Source organism: Sceloporus occidentalis, unplaced genomic scaffold (genome assembly GCF_023333645.1).
Source record: "Sceloporus occidentalis isolate IW3139 unplaced genomic scaffold, rSceOcc1.0.p SCAF_54, whole genome shotgun sequence".
In the NCBI taxonomy this organism is placed as follows: domain Eukaryota; kingdom Metazoa; phylum Chordata; class Lepidosauria; order Squamata; family Phrynosomatidae; genus Sceloporus; species Sceloporus occidentalis.
In genome coordinates this window covers 5,305,669-5,327,975 of record NW_028317034.1, presented here as the reverse complement: position 1 = coordinate 5,327,975, position 22,307 = coordinate 5,305,669, and the positions used below count along the sequence as shown (strand labels likewise).

Sequence of the window (22,307 nt, the reverse complement as noted above, 5' to 3'; positions counted from 1 at the left end):
TTATGCATTTGGAAACAAAATACAATTCTGCTAATTATATATTGAATGACTGCTCATTGTGAAAATCCTCAATGGAGAAGTAACTGCAAGTACTTTCCACAAGTCCTCTCAGGCAGTTGCTGCTAAAACATGCAAGTTTTTTGTCCTGCACTCTATATATATTGTGACAGAATACCCCTTCACTTTGGTACTCTGTCCGGGAATCTTTACTTACACACAGTCTTCAAGGCTGCAGAGACGGCTCAGACACGAGGAGGGTAAAATAAAAGGCTGGGCCTGTTTTTATTTTTCGTCACAGGCATAACAGAAAATAAATAAATCAAAACAAAAAGCCTCGCTCTTGTGAGCACTAACTAATACAAGTTACTCCAACCTAACTGCAGTTGGACAGCTTATCCGTTCCAACAAAACAAAATAACACAATATATGCAATAATTGCAGCAGTCAGTGTTTTTGGCAGCTCTCTCTCAGGGAGCCAAATGATCTCTCTTTTGCACTGAGACCAGGAGGCTACTTAACTGCCTCTCCCATTAATTAGTGGAACCAGGTGAGTACTAGGAGAGTATCCGATAATCTCCGGACTGGATTCCCACCTGCTGGTCTTCGGCTGCTCATAAACTGTGGAGTGGAGCACTGGCCCGCCCTACTCTCCAAATGCTCCACCCCAGGGACCCAAAACACACAAATAACAACAGACGTTAATAAGTCCAATATTAACAGTACATCTCCCTGGGGCTAGAAAACCTATTGTGGGTAACCACCCTGCAAAATATAAGGGGATATATACACTCCCTCCATTATCATCCCCTGCTTTCTGTCACAATATATATATCTTTACATATCATAAGTAGCATCACACCTTTAATATACCATACCACTGGATTGGTAAACCGCTTCTTCAGTCCATTGATCAGTCCGTTGGTGCACAGTAAATGCGCAGAGGGAATTTACCTTTTTTCTCTTTTATCTTACTTGTCTAATTTTTACATTATCCCTCCTCTATCTAACTTTTCTGTCACCCCACATACACACATGTAAACCATCTGTAAACACATACATTTACAAACATACACATATATGTATGAATACAGTACAGTATTGGATTAACCCCTTAAGGACAATGGGCGGTCCCTAAACCCATTGAAAACATTGCATTTTGAGCCCGTACATGTACAGGCTTTGTCATTAACGGGTTAACTGATACATATATTTGGTCTCATCTATTTTATACTGGATGTCATCCACATGTATGCCCCTTCTATGTTCAACAAAAACCTCAATAGAATCCTTTTTTTTAAAAAAAAAAGAAAGAAAGCAATGCACAGAAGCATGGACCATGAGGATACCCAAAGAGCAACTGCCATATGATTGCACTCCCCTGAAAGACAGGCAATAAATGAAATTGGTCAATATCTACTATGGGCTTGTCTACGGTGAAGAAAATATGCGAGTATGTATTAACATACATAACTACAGCATTTTCAAGAACATAGACAATGAGAGCTGACAAAAAAATACCCCCAAAATTAAATGAAACAATGTGCAGTAGCCCATCCCCTATTATCACAAAATACATTAAATAAAAACACGTAAAGAAAAAAATTAAGTTAAACAAAAGAGATGTCCTTGAACATGGGGGAGAGGGGGATGTAGTTGTAGCCTATACCCCTGAAAGTTATTTTATGACTTCCCACTCCCCACTATAAATGGTGGTGATTCAACTTGCATGTCCTCAGCTGAAACATACAGAATTTCAAGTTGCAAACAAAATGTGAGTATATGTGACCTAAGTCGCACCTGGTCATTAGAATTAACCCTTAACTCAGCTGACCAGATTCCGACCATTTACAGATTTATTCCCTTAAGGCTGAGTTGGTAGCAAATCCTTACAGCCCTTCGTCAAAAGTAGGTGCATTGCTTTTACATATACGGTATATTTGAACTTCTTCGAATGTGCACTTTCATACAATGACATATTCCTGTCTCTTGAAACAGCTGCGTGTTTTTTCCAGGAATTAACCACTGCTATGCATAGTTGACCCCCTCCTACAGAAGGGGTTAAACAAAGTGACAAAATAAGCATAAGAAAACAGCAGAGTGTAATTCTACACCTCCTCTATAAATCAGTGATTTATTGCCTCTCCATTACTCATGTCAGCTTCTAGTGTCTGGTATTGAAACCCTCATGCCTTCTGTCCTTTACAGTAGCACTGAATGAGTTACTTGTGGTCTGATGTTTAAATGCACCTGATGATCTGGCAGGGGAAGGGATGGAAATGTGACTCCCTGGACCCTGTCCATCCTAACATGACTCCTGTCTCCATATTATTCAGTACTTTGAAATTATCTCAAGCTTGCATGCAAATAAATCTTGTAGGTTGTCTCAGGTTTCTTCTAAGGTCTGGGAGCCCTGCTATTATCTATCACTGGAGCTTTGAAGTTCTATTTAGATCAATGCCAGCCACAAACTAATCCTAATCCTGGCTCTCTGTGAAAGGCTGGACAATATATGGTGGTTTTTGGACCTTGGGTCTTATTTACTTATGGGTAGGGAGAATAATCTTTCTAGACTACTAATGTCATAAGCATGAAGTCCTTTCTAGTCTAAAGATGGTGCACAGTAGGTGACTGCCACAGTAGTTAACAAATTCCTAAGTAAGCTGCAGGCTCCGTCCACGTTTATATAAAACACAGAAAGCACTAGTGTTGGGAAATGTAAGCAGCTTGAACCATGTTAGCACTATGTCCATATCTGTCCCAGTTTGACAAGTGTTAAAGATTGCTAAAGATCTGCACCTGTTGAAGATATCAATGGGACCATAACACTAAGGAAGACAGTATTATTTTCATACTAGCTGATGTGCCCAAAGTTAAAATGACAGTAGGTGTTTCACACAGTTTCATGTAGTGATTCTGTGCCTGTTGTCCCCAACTGCAGTCCCATCAGTGAAAGTGCCTCCACTCACAGCGCATCAGGCATGAGGGCCAATATGAGGGGGAACCAGGCTGCTTTTTATGTTTATCTAGGGACCTGGGCTGTACACAGCATACAGGCAGCACAGACAGGGGTCACCGAGAGAGATCAAGCCAAGGTGGTACATTCCATTGCTGTACCTATAGCCATTTTGTATCTGGAAGGCTTGACCATGTGTAAATAAACTTTACTAATTCAGTAAGTCGTATCAATCTACCTGCCCTATCTGTCTTTACCAAAACACAGGTCTATCTTTCCAAAACATGGCCACAAAAGACGTTTGACGGCCCTGCATCCTTAATCGTTTCTAGGATAAGCTTCCGAGAACAAAAAACAGCAACCCATATATAGAACATATAAATAATATGTATAATGTGTGTTTCAAATATATGAGCATACCAGCAGACCTTTGGCCAGGCCTCATGTAATAAAGTCAGCCCTATTCATTTAATATAGGATACAGGATCTTGTAGCATAAAGATTTTGCACTATTAAGATCGAGTGATAGGAGGAGGGAGCGCTTTGGTGACATTAGCATTCTTTTAACTGCTGTTTGTATGTAATTGAATCTGGATATTTGCTCAAGCAGTGTAGTTAGACAAACAAACCCCCTTCATTACCATTTCCTTCATTCCCCACCTCCTTTGAGTAAAGTGAGAGGAATCCTGACACAATGTGCAATTTCCTGCAATGCAGCATCTAAAGTGCTCTCTTTCTGCGTTGACCTCGCACCAGCTCACATACCCACAAATGATTATTCTTGTTGGATCCCCTCATGCTTGGGCAGACTGCTCTGCCTGTTTCTAACTGCAGCTACAGGCTGCTGGATCAAGGAGCGATACCTGATAGCTGCTGTTTCCGTGGTTGAAATATTTGTGAAGTTAACGCATAATCTGAAAGCAGAAGCTAATAAATTATAGGGTGCTAATTGGGACCGGAGTGGAGCTGTCAATCATGTTATCCTAAACACACTGAGACCCTCATAACCTAAAAAGGCAAGAGAGAGTATAAGTATCTCCCAGTTGTTCCTTGCTATGACCTCCACACAGAGGAAGAGCAACAAGAGTATAAAAAGTACAAAACAAATAGCAAAGTGCAGGTCACTTAGAGGACTGAGAATCAGCAAGTTGTGGCTACTGCAGTTAACAGCTTTGTTTGCAAATGTGTCATTATAAAAAAGCAAATAAAATCTGGATGTTGTGGCTTTCTGCAAAATAATGGTTCTCATTGTGTTTCCCATATGCTTTAGGCACTGGATCCTACTGCTCTATGCAGTAGAAAAAAAAAACATGTATAGGTGATTTTCTTAATTTCCTTCAAAAGAAACTCTTGCCAGACTGTCCATATTGGGTTGTTAACTGTGTGACTGGCTGCTGAAATAAAAAAAAACACACACACAACATAAACAGCCTAGGAAACCTTCCACATTTCAAGCGGTTAGGCCGAATATTCATGAAATGTTTTATGATTGACTTGAAAATATAGTTATGCATCAAGGAAACTAATGTAAAGGGACAATTAACTGTCACTAACAGCCCCAACAAAGGGGAAAAAAAACACTAACCTGTGGTAGAAGCTGCAGCCCTGCTGCTTCCATCTTTTTCAGTGATTCTTGCCACTGATTAGTTGCTTGAGAGTGCTCCCATTGAACACATCTCCTGCACAGAAAACAGCTGGGAGTGGGGTCGTATGCTATGGTATTTAAATATCAATACTAATTAGGAAGTTCCCATATATTTGTATTTGTAATAATAATAGTAATATTTATTATTATTTATTGTTTTATAGCGCACCAGATTCCACAGCACTGTACAAAAGGGTAGATAGGATAATAAGTATATAACATAACAAAGTGACATACAGAAACAACATGTGAGGAGGGCCCTGCTCAAAGGAGCTTACAATCTAGAGGTGATGTCAATTAATTTAATATAGCGTGGAACTGGGAAAAGTAGATTTATTTGAATGCAGTAGAGAATATACCACTCAGGCAACCCAAGGCATAGATATAACAGAGTGTATCTTTATACAATATGTATAAAAATACAATTGCACTCTTGTTCCACAAAACAACTCTGCTATTTTGGTGTGAGTAAGTTAGGAACACAAGGCAGCATTTAGTCTCTTCTAATATGTATAAAACCCATACCACCCGTTATAAAGACAGACAGGTGCTGTGGTAAATTTAAGATTAGGGGAATCTAGTTTGCTAAACAGAAATAGCTCAATTATTTTTACATCACCTATTGTAATCATACATCTTTTTTTATTCCGATACAATATTCACTTACTAAAATGTCTTATTCTATTCACTAAAAGTAGAGTCATCAGTCAGGTTACATGTTAACTTAGCTGACGTAACAATGTAAAACAAATGCACTTGTATGTTACAATTTGCAAAACAACTCCCTTTTTCGTGATGCATGGGTTGTTGGCAAGTTGTTGTGAGTAAATGCAGCTTTGATTTGCTGAGTTGCAGTTGAGTTCATGAGCTTAACTCGACCCTTACCTTGCTAGCTCGTCTGCAACTTGCCATATCTGTTCAACACATAAAAAAAGAAACTAAATTGAAAAAAAATGAGGGTCCAAGAAGGGGATACAGCCAAGTCTTCTCTTCCCCAGTGAGGGGGTGGGGGGGTCATAATTCTCCCTCTGGAATAGGGAGTCTATACATAACCCCACACACATTCTCTAGGGCATAATACTTTGGTACCCACCCATACCGCCTCCTCTCCCAAAATAGAAGGCTTAGGGGGTTAAAGTAATGTGAATCCTTTGTGGAACTATGGTGCCCAACAAATCCCCCCTCCACACACACACACATCTGATGATGAAAGAGTCCACAATGCCATTCAGTGAAATTATACATAAAAAAACCATAAAAACAGGGAAATATAGGGCTCAGTTTACTAGGGCTTACAATATAAATCTGTCAATGTGGTTTATACGTTTTCAGATAAACATAAATAAAAAATGGTAATTGCAACACATATAATACACATAATTGCCACATCATCAGATGTAATAATGCATATACATGTCTGATATAAATAAGAAGGATTTCTGCTTTATGAACAGACCTTTTTGTAATGTTTGTAAGTATTTTAGGCAGATCATTGTAAATTGATGTTACCTATAACACATTTTTACAATAAAGTTTATCAGTATAAGTAGCTAACATGTGTTTATTCAGATGGGCAAAACTGTTCCAGTCCACAAATTCATTGGAAAGCCGACAGAATCAGAAGCATGACAAAGGTTTTTGTGTGTCATCAAATAAGTGATGCACAAAATACAGGTGAAAAATTCAGGTTAGTTACAATTACAGTTTGTTAGCAAGAAAAAGAGTAGAGAAGTCTGATCAAAGTTGATTTTACAATCTACAGAATTTTAGAAAATATTATAATTTATAACTATTATGATCATTATTGTTGTTAAAATGTATTGATATAGTACCAAAAGTTGGAACAGGGCTTGATATGGATATGGCTTGATTATTATTATTATTATTGGACAAAACATGTAATTCTTCTGCTATCAAAATGCATTTGTTTCTAATTTTGAATAGTTAACAAATGGCACTCATAGGCCAGTGCTCTGTGGGATGTGGGATGAACTTCCCCGGAGTTCATCAAGAATGTGAGCAATGCTTTGGTTGGGAAGCATCTCTTTATTATGGTACAGCAGCACACATGTCCTACATGCTTGGTAATTTTCACACTACTAATACTGACATTTTTTTTTGCATTATGCCGGCTTGGAATTTCGCACAGCTTTGATACAAACTGTTTGCCTTGAAATTTTTAAATTACAATGTTCAAACGTGCTTATAATTGAAACAGTTGATGTACTCCTGTGTTGTGATATGTGGAATAAAGACTTGCAATGTTACAAGAATAAATATATATATACACCGATCAGCCATAACAGTATGACCACTGACAGGCGACGTGAATAACACTGATAATCTTGTTATCATTTAGCCTGTCAGTGGGTGGGATATGTTAGGCAGCAAGTGAACATTTCATCCTCAAACTTGATGGGTTAGAAGCAGGGACAAAGGGCAAGCATAAGGATCTGAGCGACTTTGACAGGCAGCACTTATCATGCAATAGCATAACTAAAAAGTGATATATACATATATATATATATATACACACACACATATATATATACGCTCACTGGCCACTTTATTAGGTACACCTTGATAATACCCTTTTTCCTTCAGAACGGCCTTCACTCTTCATGGCATTCTATCTACAAGGTACTGGAAACATTCCTCAGAGATTTTGGTCCATACGGACCTTATAAAGTGGTCAGTGAGTGTGTGTATATATATAGATATATATACCGTATTGGCTGGAATATAGGACTACCCTATAAGAAAAAAGTTTTACTTGTAAATATTAATTCACATGTAAACTATTTTTCATATTTAATAAAAACTATGATTGAGAACATTTTTCCTTTTATTTGCCAACCTGTCCCCAGTTATGCACATCTGTCAACCAGATATAGCTTATACCCCCCTATATGCCACTCTGCCTCCCTGATATGCCACTCTGCCTCCCAGATATGCCTTTTAACCCCCCATATGCCACTCTGCTCCAAAATATGCCTTTTACACCCCTATATGCCAGTCTGCCTCCATAATATTCCTTTTAACCTCCTATATGCCACTCTACCTCCCTTATTTTTCTTTTAACCCCCTATATGCCACTCTGCCTCCAGAAAGCCCTTATACCCCCCATATGCCACTCTTACCCTCCCCCGACTTACCAGTGCTTCCCTAGACTTCTCCCCGTGCTTCAGATTCCTTGGTGTCTAGTGGTGGCACCCGGTGAAGGTCTGTGCGACCTTCTATGACTGAGAACCGGAAGGTCATGTGATGCTGGCGCTCTGTCATAGAAGCCCCAGAGGAAGTGCCGGCAGCAGCGGAGGTTGTCTGCGTGCATCACACAGACCCCCACCGGCTGCCGGAGAGGAGGATCCAGGTCCCTGGATGCGCTATGGGGGATCTGGATCTTAGTCTTGTAGTCAGACCTCTATTTGAGGTCTGATTAGAAGACGACCTTGAATAATAGGCGAGGGATATTTTTCAGAGCATTTGCTTTGAAAAAAACCTTGTCTTGTCATCCAGCAAATACAGTATGTGTATGATAGTTACTTATCAAACTTAAAGTCACACTCAGAAAAAAGGTTTTCAAGGTTATATTTCACAAAGCACATGGTGAAACACCATTAACCATTTCATTACATGCACTGTAGCAGTTCTAAAACCCTGATAGCCCCAGAAGTATACTATCCCCACCTTAGTACATCTTGACGTCTATTAAAATAAATCAAACCACATAGTCATTCTCTACAATTTACACGTGGAAAGCAAACCTTGGTAAATATTGCCCTAATTGAAAAAAAGGCAAAATTCAATTCAAATAAATAATTCACATTTTTTTTTATTAATCCTGAAGAAGAGCTCGTAATGTTTGGCCAAACAGATACAGACACTTACCAAACTGTTGCATTAACCTTTCAGGCTTGTTACTTAAAAACCTATTACAAAAGATATATTTAAAAGCCTTGTTGCAGTAATTATGTAATGCTTCTATCGGAAACATTTAAGATTCTACAGAATTATGCACAGCAGCAACAAATATTCCTTTTATGTGTTTTGTTATATGAAAAAGTTAGAGGTCAAGGAAGAAGAAAATTACTCTCCTATTTTTTATGTGACTTTAACAGGTCAAGGACTGTTTCCTTTTAGTTATAAATGACTGATGTCTAATATATTTATTTCCCACATACATGTAAACATACCAAACAATAGTCGATAAGTATCTGCAAAACAAATATCTATGTAGAAAAAAACAGTAAGTTACGTTCAAGAAAATTGCAGACTGAACAATAAAATGTAAATGCCAAGGTGAGTAATTTTGTTACTTAAACAATCAAAGAATATTTGAATATCGTTTTCTAATGATCTCTGTTCCTTGAACCTATACTTCAGCATAATGAGTATTGGAGCGTAAACTTTGAATACAGGAAAATATCAAAAAAAGTGAAAACCTTGAATTTAAAAAGTCAGTTCATAGAATTTGTTTGGGCTATAAGACTAAAAAGTGAGTGTTCGTACAATGTCTGAAATGTGATATTATCACCATGATCGATTGAATATTACTTTTGATTAGACCATTTCACTGGTTGCTATAGCGATAGGGCCACTTTCCAAAGTTTGCACTGCAACAAATTTTTTCATACATAATCCTCTTTGGGTGTTAGGGATTGCAGTGTGCTCATGAAAGAGTGAAATGTTCAGTTAGGGTAGGTGATGAAAATAAGAAGATCAATCGAGCATGTAGACTCTTAACCCTGCTGCTTCTTATTCTTCTATTGAAATATTTTCTACAAATAAAAAAAAAGGTTTTGTATAGTTGAACTTGCATTATTATTAGTGTGCCTCTTATCCAGATATAGCAAGGAATGCACACACACATTATATATATATATATATATATATATATATATTATATATACACAAACACATACACTACCTTTCAAAAGTGGTCACTTTTTCTTGGAAAACAAGGGCATTTCTAGCTGTAACATAATTGCAAAAGGGTTTTCTCACAATCAATTAGCCTTTTAAACTTAAACTTGGATTAGAGACCAAAACGTGCCATTGGAACATCAAGAATGATGATTGTTGATAAAGGGCCTCTGTATGCCTATGAAGATATTTTGTTAAAAATCAGTAATTTTCAGTCGTTACAATAGTCATTTACAACATCAACAACACCTGCACTGTATTTCTGATCCATTGGATGGCAAGATGGCAAGTCACCCCAAATTTAGGAATGGTAGTTTGTATTAGATTTGTAAAAACAGACCAAAAACTATTTGCACACATTTTTTGTTTTCATTTTGGTCTATTGGTTTTCGAACAACAAATTTTGTTTCCTGCCCTTTTGGTTCAGATGAAATTCAGAGAACTTTGTCACTTACTCTCATTCACTCTCTCATGCTCTCTTACACACACATTCTCACGCTCATTCACACTCTCTTGTGCTTTATCTCAATGTCCCTACCTTCTCCACTGACCGCTTCTGTGTCTCCTTTCCCGCAGCTGTGCCTCCTTTCCCGCAGCTGTGCTTCTTCTCTTGCCTCTCCTTGTTTTTTGTCTTCTTTCTTCGTCCGCTGTGCCCTGTGTCTTCTATCTTCATCCGCTTCTCTCTGTGAAGAAATGCTTCTCTTTCTCTGTAAATTCATTATTGTGGCTTCCCAGAGCACTTCCGCAAAATGACGGATGCTCTGAACACACCCTCTCTGCGATTGGAGGGGGGGCAGTCACTGTGGCTCAGCCCTTTTGTGGAAGTGCACACAAAGGCCAGAATAATGCAGATAGATTTTTCGACTATAAAGAGGTGCAGAAACACCTCTCCTTCTCTATGAATATAGGGACTTTCGGAAAGTTTCCGCACTTTTTAACTCTATTTATTTCCAAACAAATTACGTCACTTGTCTATATACTCACCTTCCTTTGCGATGTAGTGTTCCCAATGTTGTACCAACTTTTTCCCAGAAGACAGTCAACATCAACATCTGACCCTGCCATCAGAATGTCGCAGCTTGAATCGAGACTCATCAGACCAGGCAACATTCTTCCAGTCGTTAATTGTCCAATTTTGGTGAGCCTGTGCGAATTGTAGCCTCAGTTTCCTGTTCTTAGCTGACAGGAGTGGCACCTGGTATGGTCTTCTGCTGCTATAGCCCATCTTTTTCAAAACTCATATGGTTGTGCGTGAAAATCCCAGTAGACCAGCAGTTTCTGAAATACTCAGACCAGCCCGCCTGGCACCAAGAACCATGCCACGTTCAAAGTCACTTAAATCCCCTTTCTTCCCCATTCTGATGCTCGGTTTGAACTTCAGCAAGTCCTCTTGACTAAGTCTACATTCCTAAATGCATCGAGTTGCTGATTAGCTATTTCTGTTAACAAGCAATTGAACAGGTGTACCTAATAAAGTGGCCAGTGAGTGTACAGTATACATACCGGATAGATAGATAGATAGATAGATGGATAGATAGGACAGACCATTCTTTACCAATATTGGACCATCCATTAATTATGCAATATCTAATTATATTCAAAATCGCAAGCTATATTTGTATGTTTTACAATTTCTTTGAGGAACAAACAGATAACAAAGGATTAATGACAAAATCCATATGAAAGGAGAATACATTTCTTTATTAAATAAGCAATTCATAAGCAGTCTTTTTCTTTTTTTAAGTATATATATATATATATATATATATATATATATATATATATATATACAGGAGGGCTCAGTGCATTGTGTACACTGTATATAACAGTTGACCCAGACATTGTTAGTTGGCCTTCTGTTATATGTGGAGGAATAGGGAGAGAATAAAGATAGAGAGAGAAAAATGTAAAGAGATAGAGAAAAGAAAAAAAGAAAGGAAGAGGGAGGGTGGTAGAGAAAAAAACAGAAGTAAATGGAAAAAGGAAAAAAGGGATGCTGGTTTTTTTTCTTACATAACAAGATAAGCATTTATCCAATTGCTCCTATGGAATTGAACATCTAATAATTTAAGCAGTTCCAGTCAAGTTGCATATTTTCAACGAAACCTAAAGATTGAAGCATTTTGAAGGATTTCTGTCTTTTAACATGGGAGATAATAATGTGTTTTCTTATCTTGATTATTTTTTGATGTTTGGTCTTCTATGTTGTGATCATAAGGTAAGTGAGTCCTTCTGGATTTCTTGTTTCAGTAAGAGTCAATGGACCACTACCTTCTGGTTCTCTGCTGCTAACATTGACGTCTGTATCTGAAACGAAAACAGGTTGTTCAGTTGCAATATTAAAATGTCAGGGGAATGCACAAGTATACTCTTTAAAAATCCAAACAAGAAGAAGCCCACACTATACATATTTACATTACTCTTATAGGCATAGAAAAATACCCCAAAAAACATATAGCTTATTTTACTGGCATAATTTCTTTCTTTATAAAAATGATTTAGGGTTTAAGATAAAAAAATACTATTTTTACCAGACCTGTTCCACCAGTCTATGTAAATTAAGTTGAACGTCAGAATACCAACATGTCCAACCAAAGGATTAACCAACGTGGCTTGGTATTGTATCTGATTGCCTCACATCTATTCACTGCTAGTCAAAGCCTTCATATGGATAGCCACACTTCATATCACAAAGCTCTATTTTCTCATATGGAGAAAGGAGATTACAATTCTGTGCCAGAATACCTGAGAAGTCATTAAATGATTCTTCGGTTACTGCTGATAACAGGTATGTGCTGCTTTAAACTTGCCCTTAAGGTGGACATTTTATAATAAGGCCTTCCAATTAAACCTTGGTATTTATGTCTCAGACATTTGCTGGCCTGTCTGCCTAACTTTAGATCTGTTCCTTGTGAAAGTGTTAAGTGCTAGTGTTCGCCTAAATTGAGCTACATGAAGTCATTGTGGTATTTTTATTCAGTATGTGTCTACGTTACTATTCCCAGGGCTTAAGTGTTCACAGAATGGGCTTCATTTAGATTTTATACGTGAGATGTGCTTCCGGCTACAAAACAATTATTCTCCTTGAACCATAATGCAGGTTAGGGCCACCTTTAATATTTCCCACACATTTTTCATGTCATTACTCTTATTTAACATTAGTGGCGTTGCTGGGGGATCTATTGAGGCTAAAGTCCCACATCTCAATGCCATAGCCCTGAATGAGAAATACCAATAACAAAAGTTATGATGGGCAAAGGTGATGGATAACCTTTCCACTTAAAATTAAGGGGGTAGTAGAAGAATTATTAAACACTCATCTACAGATTCTGGGTAGGCGCATGCAAATAAGGTCAACAATGATCCCCTTTTGCCTCTATATCCTATCCTCGCAGAAATTAAAGGGTATCAAAGTCATTTTGAAGGAAAAAGGATATTGGGATGATAAAACCCATGAGTTTATTCACATTTCACACAGAGCACGTTTGATTCACACTTTCTTTACTTTTATTTATAACATAACTATATAGTCAGTATCTTTAGTATATATCCAAACTGGGGTGTACAATTGCAGACAGTTTTGCTTAATGCACATTGCTTGCATCTACTTTCATTATTTTTCATGTTAAATTGTTTGAAAAAAAATAAGGTAATAATGGACAGAATTTAAGATGACTTTATCACCTAAACATTGTTTTTACTGTTAATGGAGAAAAGAAAAAAAAAATGATTGGAAATAATCGATACATTATGTTAGTAGAACTGCAAGCAATTGCCTAAATTAGGGAAAAGATGTGTTTTCAATGTGGAGTCTCCTGTTTATGACATCACTTGTAGATTTATATGCAAATTACACATAACCCATTGAAAACCAGTTCATTAACTTTTCATTTAACATTTTTCTCCTAAATTAGCTATTTGCTTGCAATATTGTGAACACAACGTATGCATTATTTTCAATTAATTTTTTCTTTTCATTCACAGTAAAAACAATGTTTAGGTAATATAGTACCTTTAACTAAATCTGTTTTTGGTGAAGATATTCATTGTTTTGCACTATTGTTTACATATAAAGCTGAAACCTCAAGAACTAAAATTGCACTGCAAATTCAGTTTTTTTTTTACTAAACTATTGAAAAAGGTTTTCTTAAGAATTGTTTTATATATGACATTTATGTGGCATAACAAATATATATCTCCTAGTCTCTTCACTGGGGTGTACAAATGTACAAGGCCATTGTTTACATCTGTTCATGCATATATCTTTTTTTTATTATTTTGTTGCCAATTTTTTTTTTTTTTACTGACTCTAGCCTTATTTTCTTTTCTACATATCACATTTATTTTATTTATGTTTGCGAGAGGAGGCCAACAGTTGGGCTATATTACCGGTATTTTAAATGACGTGTCCAAAAACATGAAAGCAGAACAGTCAGTTTTTTATCATTTCATTTATTTTCATTTATGAATATTATCCATAGCTTATGCCTTTCGTTTTTTAATTTGGAGATAATTGGTTTGAAAGGAATATTTATCCTCAGTGGAACTAATATACGTGGTAAATGTTGGCAAAACTAACATCACAATTAACTCACTTCCCCCAAGCCTCTCCTTATAATATATTATAAAATTAAAGCAATGTGGTAAAAGGTAGGAAATAAGAAAATAAGAACAACTCTAGTCTGCCTTTTTTTCCTGCTTAAAAACCTCAAACCTAAATTGTTCCTTGAAGAATTATACATGTACTCAGTAATGGGAGGAGAGCAGAAGTGATGATGGTGCATAGCCAGAGGCAGGTATGGGTGTGTTGCCATGTGTGTCATTAAAAACACACTTGCACTTTGCGATCTGTTGAAGCAGAATGTTGGGATATGATTTCATGTGCTAGAATCCCACTTCAATAGGTCACTAAGTGGCAGCATGACAGCCTTGATTCTCATTATTAACTGGCCAGTGGGCCAGTCTGGGGAGATTTGCTTGCAAAAGTGTCCTAAAAATCGGCATGTATATTATAGGTAAGGTTATCCAATGGCCCCATAAACCAGGCGCACTTACAGAAAATGCACGTTGCAGGGCTACATTAAAATCAGAGCTGTCCAGCATCAACCTGCAAAATCCCCTATTATCTGATCAGCCTATATTTCTGTGTTTGAAAAGGAAAAATAAAGAGGTGGAGGAAAAAGTGTATGTTACATGATTTCTTACAAAGCAAGACAAACATTGCTCCAAATGCTTATATTAACCCCTTAAGGACCAGGCTTTTTTTTACTTTTTGTACCCTTTGGGGCCGAGGCTGTTTTTAACACTTTTGCGGTGCTTGTGTTTCGATGTAATTTTCTCCACACCCATTTGGTGTACCCACACAAGTTATATATTGTTTTTTTCAGGACAAGAAGGGCTTTCTTCAGATACCATTGTTTTGATCATACTTTCTAATTTCCTATAAAAATAATAAAATATGATGAAAAATTGAAAAAAAAACACTTTTTCTGTTTTATTTGAAAAAATCTTTTACTCATACAAAAAAGCTAATGAAAAAACATGCTAAATAGATTCTACTATTTGTCCTGAGTTTAGAAATACCCAATGTTTTTATGTTTTTTTGCTACAAGTAGCGTTTGGTTATTTCAAAACCATTTTGTTTTTAAATCTGGTCATTCTGCACTATGTGCTACTTCAGGTATCTTTAAAGCTGGCCAATGCAATTTACCCCATCAAACCTCATCTCCCGAGTACAGTGATACCACCCAGGCATGGCTTTGTCTGGTTTTTGATGGCTAAAAGGCCACATTTGAGAAGTGCGCCCCCCCCCATTTTGGTCAGTCTGTGCCTATGCTCTATCTTTGAACCCGGCCACTCGTTATCGAGGCATTTCAGCAACACCATTGAAGTTTTAAAATGGGCGTCCGCCACCAAATAGTGTATGGCGGATGTTGATGCCCCAGGGGCTGCTGATCTCGGTGTTGCTGAATGCCTCGACATCGACGCATTACAGCAACGCCATTTAAAACGAAGAAAGTGATCGTAGTAAGCTTGTTTCATGAAATGACATGCCAGGCACGTCATTGGTCCGTTTGTTTCTGACGTGTCTGGGCCGTCATTGGACGTTAAGGGGTTAAAGTTCACCAACAAAGAATGCCTATTTAAGTTATTTGTAAGTACTTATGCAATCTCAGCCTGTTAAAATAAATTACCTTAAGCGAATCCAAGCGGGATCATGTTAGACCACCCAAAACTCTCGTACTTGCTAGCTAGCTGGGGGTAAGTGTGACATGTGAGTAGTGTGGCAGTTGGAAATGTGTTCAGCCAAACATATCTTCTGCAAGGCAAGTAGTCTGAGATCTGGGAAAATGGCAAATGTATATGGAGGAATTCTACAAAATCCTCCTCCAATGCATTTGCTATGGAGTAAAAAAAAACAATTATATAAAGGGATCGCTATCATTTGCATTAAAGTGTATATGAAAGCTGAAATGACTCTTTAAACTGCTATTTTGCTTATAAGTATGAGGCAGACAAAAGAAACACAATTAAAATACACAAATTTCTTATGTAAAGTTAAAAATTTTTAAAGATAACAAACTGACCTGCCTGTCAAGGTGGTAAGATGCATGCCAAGGACATATTTCATCATATAAAACAGGTAATGTTAGTACAAATGTGTTAAACATAAAGTCTCCACAATTTATAATACAGAGATAACAAATATTTATGTAGCACAAGGAAATATTGTATAAAATCTATGGAATAATGGAAAAACCGTCAAACTTTGAATTTACTTCATTTGCATTGAATTTAGATTGTGGGAGGGTGGTGAAAAGTTTCTTTAATAACTGTAATATACCATATTTAGATCTTTATGAATAATGCTTAATTACCTTCAAAAGCTGGATTGAAAACACCTTCCAGACTCATCCTTTTGACATTACGTTGGGTGAATCTTAAAGAGCACAATTTTAGCTCTTCTAATTGTTTACGAAGGTAAGAGAATGATGGTCTTTCTTTCGGGTGCTGGGCCCAGCATTTGAGAATCAAATCCCACCTAAAAGGAAAAAAAAAGAAAAAACCAGAATCAAGTAGTAGACTAAAATATTTATGAAATGCTTCTTTCTAAAAAAAAAAAAAAAAAAAAAAGTAATGTTCTTGATATGATAATATTAATACAAGTGTCTTCTTTAGCTTTAGCTGTTTCTCTACTTTTAATAAATGGCTTCTTCATATTAGCTCATCTCGTCAAAAGAAAAGTTCTCAGTTGATGGTCTAAACTTTATTTCAGTGCCTTGTCGTCTTATGAAACAGTAACAGAGGGAGGTGATTTTCTAAAATGAATGGTACCAGGTCAATTGTTATTTGGTTATCACTCATAAGTATGAAAGACTCTGTTCTCTGCCTGTCAAAGGAGCACTAAGGTCTGATGAAAGCTCATGAGTGCATTTTCATTTCTATATGAGTAGCAGCAGCAGCAAAAAAGGCATTCCACTGCATCTCTTGCAGGAATCAGGGTGTACACTGATGAAGATGGACAAAATAATCCATGGTAATATGTATAGTACAGTACTGAAACTTTTTGTTTATTAATACAATGCAGAATCTCCTTGTCCAAATACCAATATTAATCAACCATTTTTTATAAATAGGGAATGCTTATTTCCCTATTATATAATCATCTATTCATATATATATACATTATATATATTCATATATATATTATTTATAGATGTGTATGTGCTTCAGAATGATCTGTCATTTAGTTTGTTGTTATATTTCTTGTTAGTGGAAATCTTTTCACTGGAAGGTGTTTTATGAGGAAGTTGTTCTGCATCATTACTGCTCCAGTAGAGCTTTCAGTGGTTTCCTGTTAGGAAAACAACAAATAATAGACAACTTTCATTTTGTTCTTCAAGGCACAGGAAGTATGAGCAATCACCTTACAGACCGTGCTACGGCTGCCTTGAGTTAAGAGCGTTTGATGCCCATGAAATGCCTAAGAAAAGACTTTCAGGAAACAAAAAGATTCTGAGTTGCTACTGAAAAAACCAACACGTAGACACAACAAAGTAAGAGATCAGCCCACAACCAGTAAATACGGTTTAGAAACAACTTACAAATATTGATTGAAAATGGAGTTACTGACCATCAATTGGAAATTTACATTAAAGGAAATCTAATAAAGTATACAGACTGCACTGATGTAAGCATCACCAGGGGTACTTTCTAGTTACAAAAGAGAATCACAAGAACGATAAAACACAGCAAGTGAACAAAAATATGAAAATGTAAAGAAACATTTTTTTAAAAGACGCCTTGTAACCAACACAGATCCAAAGATTTGAGAGAATCTTATTTTAATGACCGGTTGCAAACATTAAGCATGAAGAGTTAATGACAATGAACATTATGCTTCCTGTCAGAGAAGTATTGTTAGCTTTAATGAAGAGATGGGACAGAATATGTTTAGGAAGCTGTCAGTGAGTCTGGTATTCATAAATGTTACTGAGATATGTAACACTATGTTTAGTGACAAGGTCACAGTAAAGTTGGAAGGTTTTGGTATGCCTGTGAAATAGAAGATGGATAGCAGATCTGCTAATGGGAAAAATAGTTTTACACTAGAAATAGTTTTACACTAGAAAACTGTGCTTGGGGTATGGGTGCAGAGACAAATGTATCTGGAAAAAGCCTGAACAGAACAAAAAAAGTAAAACTGTCTATATTTACCCGATGACTGTATGACGGAAGGAACTGGAAAATACTTACTAGATGGCATTAACATACTAGCAGTAAGATAATATGAAAGCAGCATAAACATGGTTGTAGAGGTATATAAGCATGTCTGTAGTATTATTTTCCACACTGTGAGTTGTTATAGATAAAACAATAATTATTTTAAAACTGCTCATGAACTTTGAGGTTATCCAGAAAATATATTACTGCTCCCTATCTAAGTGAGATCCCGACAAGGATCACAGTGAGTGTCATATAATTGTGCATATTGACAAGTGGGGTCGCATAAAAAGTAACTGTCCTTTGTCTGTCCACACAAACATGGAATTGCAAGAAAAAGAAACTTGGCAACCCATGAGCATACCTGGCATTGCCGAGTGAAGCACCGCTTCTCCAGTTCTGAGGGTCAAGACATGAATCCTTAACACGCCCCGCTCCCCGCCCATTTTCCCTGTAAATGGGGGTGACTGAAGTCGGCAGGAACTCCCACTGACGGCGGCGGGAACTCCCACTGATGTCGGCGGGACATCCCACTGACGTCGGCGGGACATCCCACTGATGACACGGGACCGCCCCCTGACATCAGCAGGCCCATTCCCAGCACTCCCCTGGATTATCAGAGGAGCAGATAGAGGCAGGAAACATAAAAACACAAGCCATTAGGATATGGACTTACTCTAGAACTACAAAAAGTACAAATGGATTGAGAATACTGAATACTCTCAGTACCTGTTATGGTCAGTACAGCAAGCAGACCCCATGTAAGTCAGCGGTATAGATGAGACAAGAATGCACCAGCAGCATATTGTGAACCTTGCTGGTGGATACATAATACAGACGCAAATATTCATTCCATATATGGTTTAAAGCACATGTCACAAGTCAACCGTCGAGCAATGATCTAGTGGAAGAGTCAATATGGTTGGTTGATAATTTTAAGTAGTACTGGTTCTATTAGGATTATAACAGTTGAACAAGTAACTGGAAATCTGTTAACCGAGACAAACCAAAAAAAATTTATTGACATGGAATAATGTTCTGTTCATCAGTATCAGAGATCACAAATTTTAACCTTTCTTCAAGCCATGGGGAATATGATGGCAGTATATTAAGCAATAAATAATAATAAGGATTAGCATTCTATAACCATGTATATCACATTTAACTTTTTACAGCACATATGTTTTTCTTTTTAAGAACTAACAATATACAATGTTATAAACATGTAAAGGACCACATCTTGTGAATAATATCCCAATAAGTATTACATACATTTAAAAATATGAAAACAGACATGTATCTATTCTAATATGGTGAAGATCTCAAATAAAATTTAGTTGAAATCTTTTTCTAGTGTTTTATCATAAAGTAGATAGATAGATACATATCTTTTTTTCAGTAACCTTTACAACAGCTGCATAATCGTATAAGCTACACATACTGAACAGGTGTATACATCCAAAAGAAGCTATTATGATTGTGCTGGTATTATCCATGTTTTATTATTTTTATTTGAAAAACATGGTTGGAAACTTTATTTCTACTCTTTATGACATGAACCATGCACAAAAAAGTGTACAATATTCACTTTGTGAACGGAGACTGAACATATAGCAGTCAGTGCTAATATGGTGCCCTCTACTGGACATCCATCAGAAAACAATGGAATAAACCATTTAAAATCCTTTAGTGACTAGAATGGAGGGTTGAAAAAAACTGTTAAAATGTCTAATATATTTATATGATGTGGTTTTATGCCATCTTGATTAATGTACCATGATATCTTGTTCTCTCTTTAAATTAACAGGAAAAAAAGAATAAACAGTGTTATCTATTTTACTGATTTATTTAAATATATAGGTCTTAAAAAGATACAGGTTGTCTGCTAGATCTTATAAAATGTGATTAAAGAATTGAAGAAGAGAAAACATCTCAAGTTAATAATGTTCAGTTTATTCAGTGGGCTTACGGGACACTTTTTTTTTACTGGATGTGGCTGTACCAAGACTTTGGATGTGGCTTATTCACTTGCTAATAGCTTTTAATGCAACATAGTAAGACATTGTAAATATAATAATGCATTTAATTGAAAAAAATATTTGGTACTTTACAACATTATGATGTACTCACAATCAAAAAATATTGCTTTACAACACTAAGATATACTTTTTTATTTCTTTGCGACACTAAGATATCAAAATTCTCCTACAAAAAGGGATATCAGGGGTGGCTAGAAGGACAGAGGGATATGTTTCTAAAAGATGGACTGTCCCTCCTAAATATGGACACTCGGCAGGTATGGCGTAAGAGGTAATAAGTAGCCTGAGGATGTAAGAAAAATTGCGAGACCCACAAATGACATGCTGGTAATTTATTCAAATATGAGTAGGAAATAGGGAATATATATACAGTATCTCACAAAAGTGAGTACACCCCTCACATCTTTGTAAAAGTGTTATTATATCTTTTCATGTGAGAACACTGAAGAAATGACTCTCTGCTACAATGTAAAGTAGTGACCGTAGAGGCTGTATAACAGTGTCAATTTGGTGTTCCCTTAAAAATAACTCAACACACAGCCATTAATGTCTAAACCTTGGCAACAAAAGTGGGTACACCCCTAAGTGGAAATGTCCAAATTGGGCCTAATTAGCCATTTTCCCTGTGTTAAATTTAGTGTTATCGCTCTCACACTGTCTCATACTGGTCACTGAAAGTTCAACATGGCACCTCATGGCAAAGAACTCTCTGAGGATCTGAAAAAAAGAATTGTTGCTCTACATAAAGATGGTGTTGGCTATAACCAAGACCCTGAAACTGAGCTGCAGCATGGTGGGCAAGACCATACAGCGGTTTCATGGGACAGGTTCCACTCAGAGCAGGCCTCGCCATGGTCGACCAAGGAAGTTGGGTGCACGTGCATAGCATCATATCCAGAAGTTGTCTTTGGGAAATAGACGTATGAGTGCTGCCAGCATTGAAGGGTCAGCCTGTCAGTGCTCAGACCATACGTCGTCCCAGAAGGAAGCCTCTTCTAAAGATGATGCACAAGAAAGCCTGCAGACAGTTTGCTGAAGACAAGCAGACTAAGAACATGGATTACTGCTGGAAAATAATGGTGGCCACACAAAATATTGACACTTTGGGCCCCATTTGGACATTTCCACTCACTTTTGTTGCCAAGGTTTAGACATTAATGGCTGTGTGTTCAGTTATTTTGAGGGGACAGCAGATATACAGGCTGTACACTAACTACTTTACATTGTAGCAGTGTCATTTCTTCAGTGTTGTCACATGAAAAGATATAATAAAATATTTACAAAAATGTGAGGGGTGTACTCAACTGCTAACTTGTATGCACTCACTGCTTAATGAAAAGTGAAAGGGCATTTTGCATTATTTCCACAATATCTCAAACATAAAAAAGAACCCCAGAGTAAGGAAAGAAACAGAGGAGCAGCAGCAGTAGGGCGCTGGGCCTGGGCAGGCACTGGCAGGGAGACATATCCAGCCTCTTAGTGCAGGACTTAATTTCCCCAATATTCAGAAGAACTGATCCAGTAAAGAAAGAGTTTTATTCTGCACTTGATTAAAGAATAGCTTACAAGCAATCTGCGCCCTGGATCCCACCAAGGCACCAGAACATGACACCTTTGTGAGTCCTTGGTAGTAACTAAAATCGCGTCATACTTTGGTAGTTGAGGTGAACAAGATATTAGCACTACTAGAGTGAGGAAGTTCAGTACTGCTGGTGCTGGCAGTACTGTGATGACCAATCACAGCAATCACATGACTGTTTCATCAGTTACTGTGCCTCTCTCCATAATCTTTATGATCTGTGGTGAGACACAGCATTGGTGTGTGAAATCTGCAAAAAAAAATTTTCCAACCATCAAGTATCCAATTTAACCTATTGATTAACGAGACATAACCGGACACCATCCTGATCCTACCAAACCCCAAAAAATGTTTTGGCTAGTTCGGTGTTCCGAACTGCTGAAGAAGCCTATACTATTCTGGCCAAGTCAGATGTTTCGTCTGACAAAGCCAAAATTACAGCAT

The 22,307-nt window shown here is 37.1% G+C and overlaps 1 protein-coding gene across 1 annotated transcript in view; it reads right to left on the bottom strand.

Annotated features, from left to right (window-relative positions):
* Positions 1 to 11,721: 11,721 nt before the first annotated feature.
* The window catches only part of ROS1 (ROS proto-oncogene 1, receptor tyrosine kinase), a 69,238-nt gene continuing 58,652 nt past the window's right edge, over positions 11,722 to 22,307 (bottom strand). The window contains exons 38-39 of the mRNA XM_089492183.1: positions 16,400 to 16,563; positions 11,722 to 11,828 (exon numbers count right to left, since the gene is read on the bottom strand). Coding sequence (XP_089348309.1) covers positions 11,722 to 11,828; positions 16,400 to 16,563 — 271 coding nt within the window. The remainder of the gene's footprint in view (positions 11,829 to 16,399; positions 16,564 to 22,307) is intronic.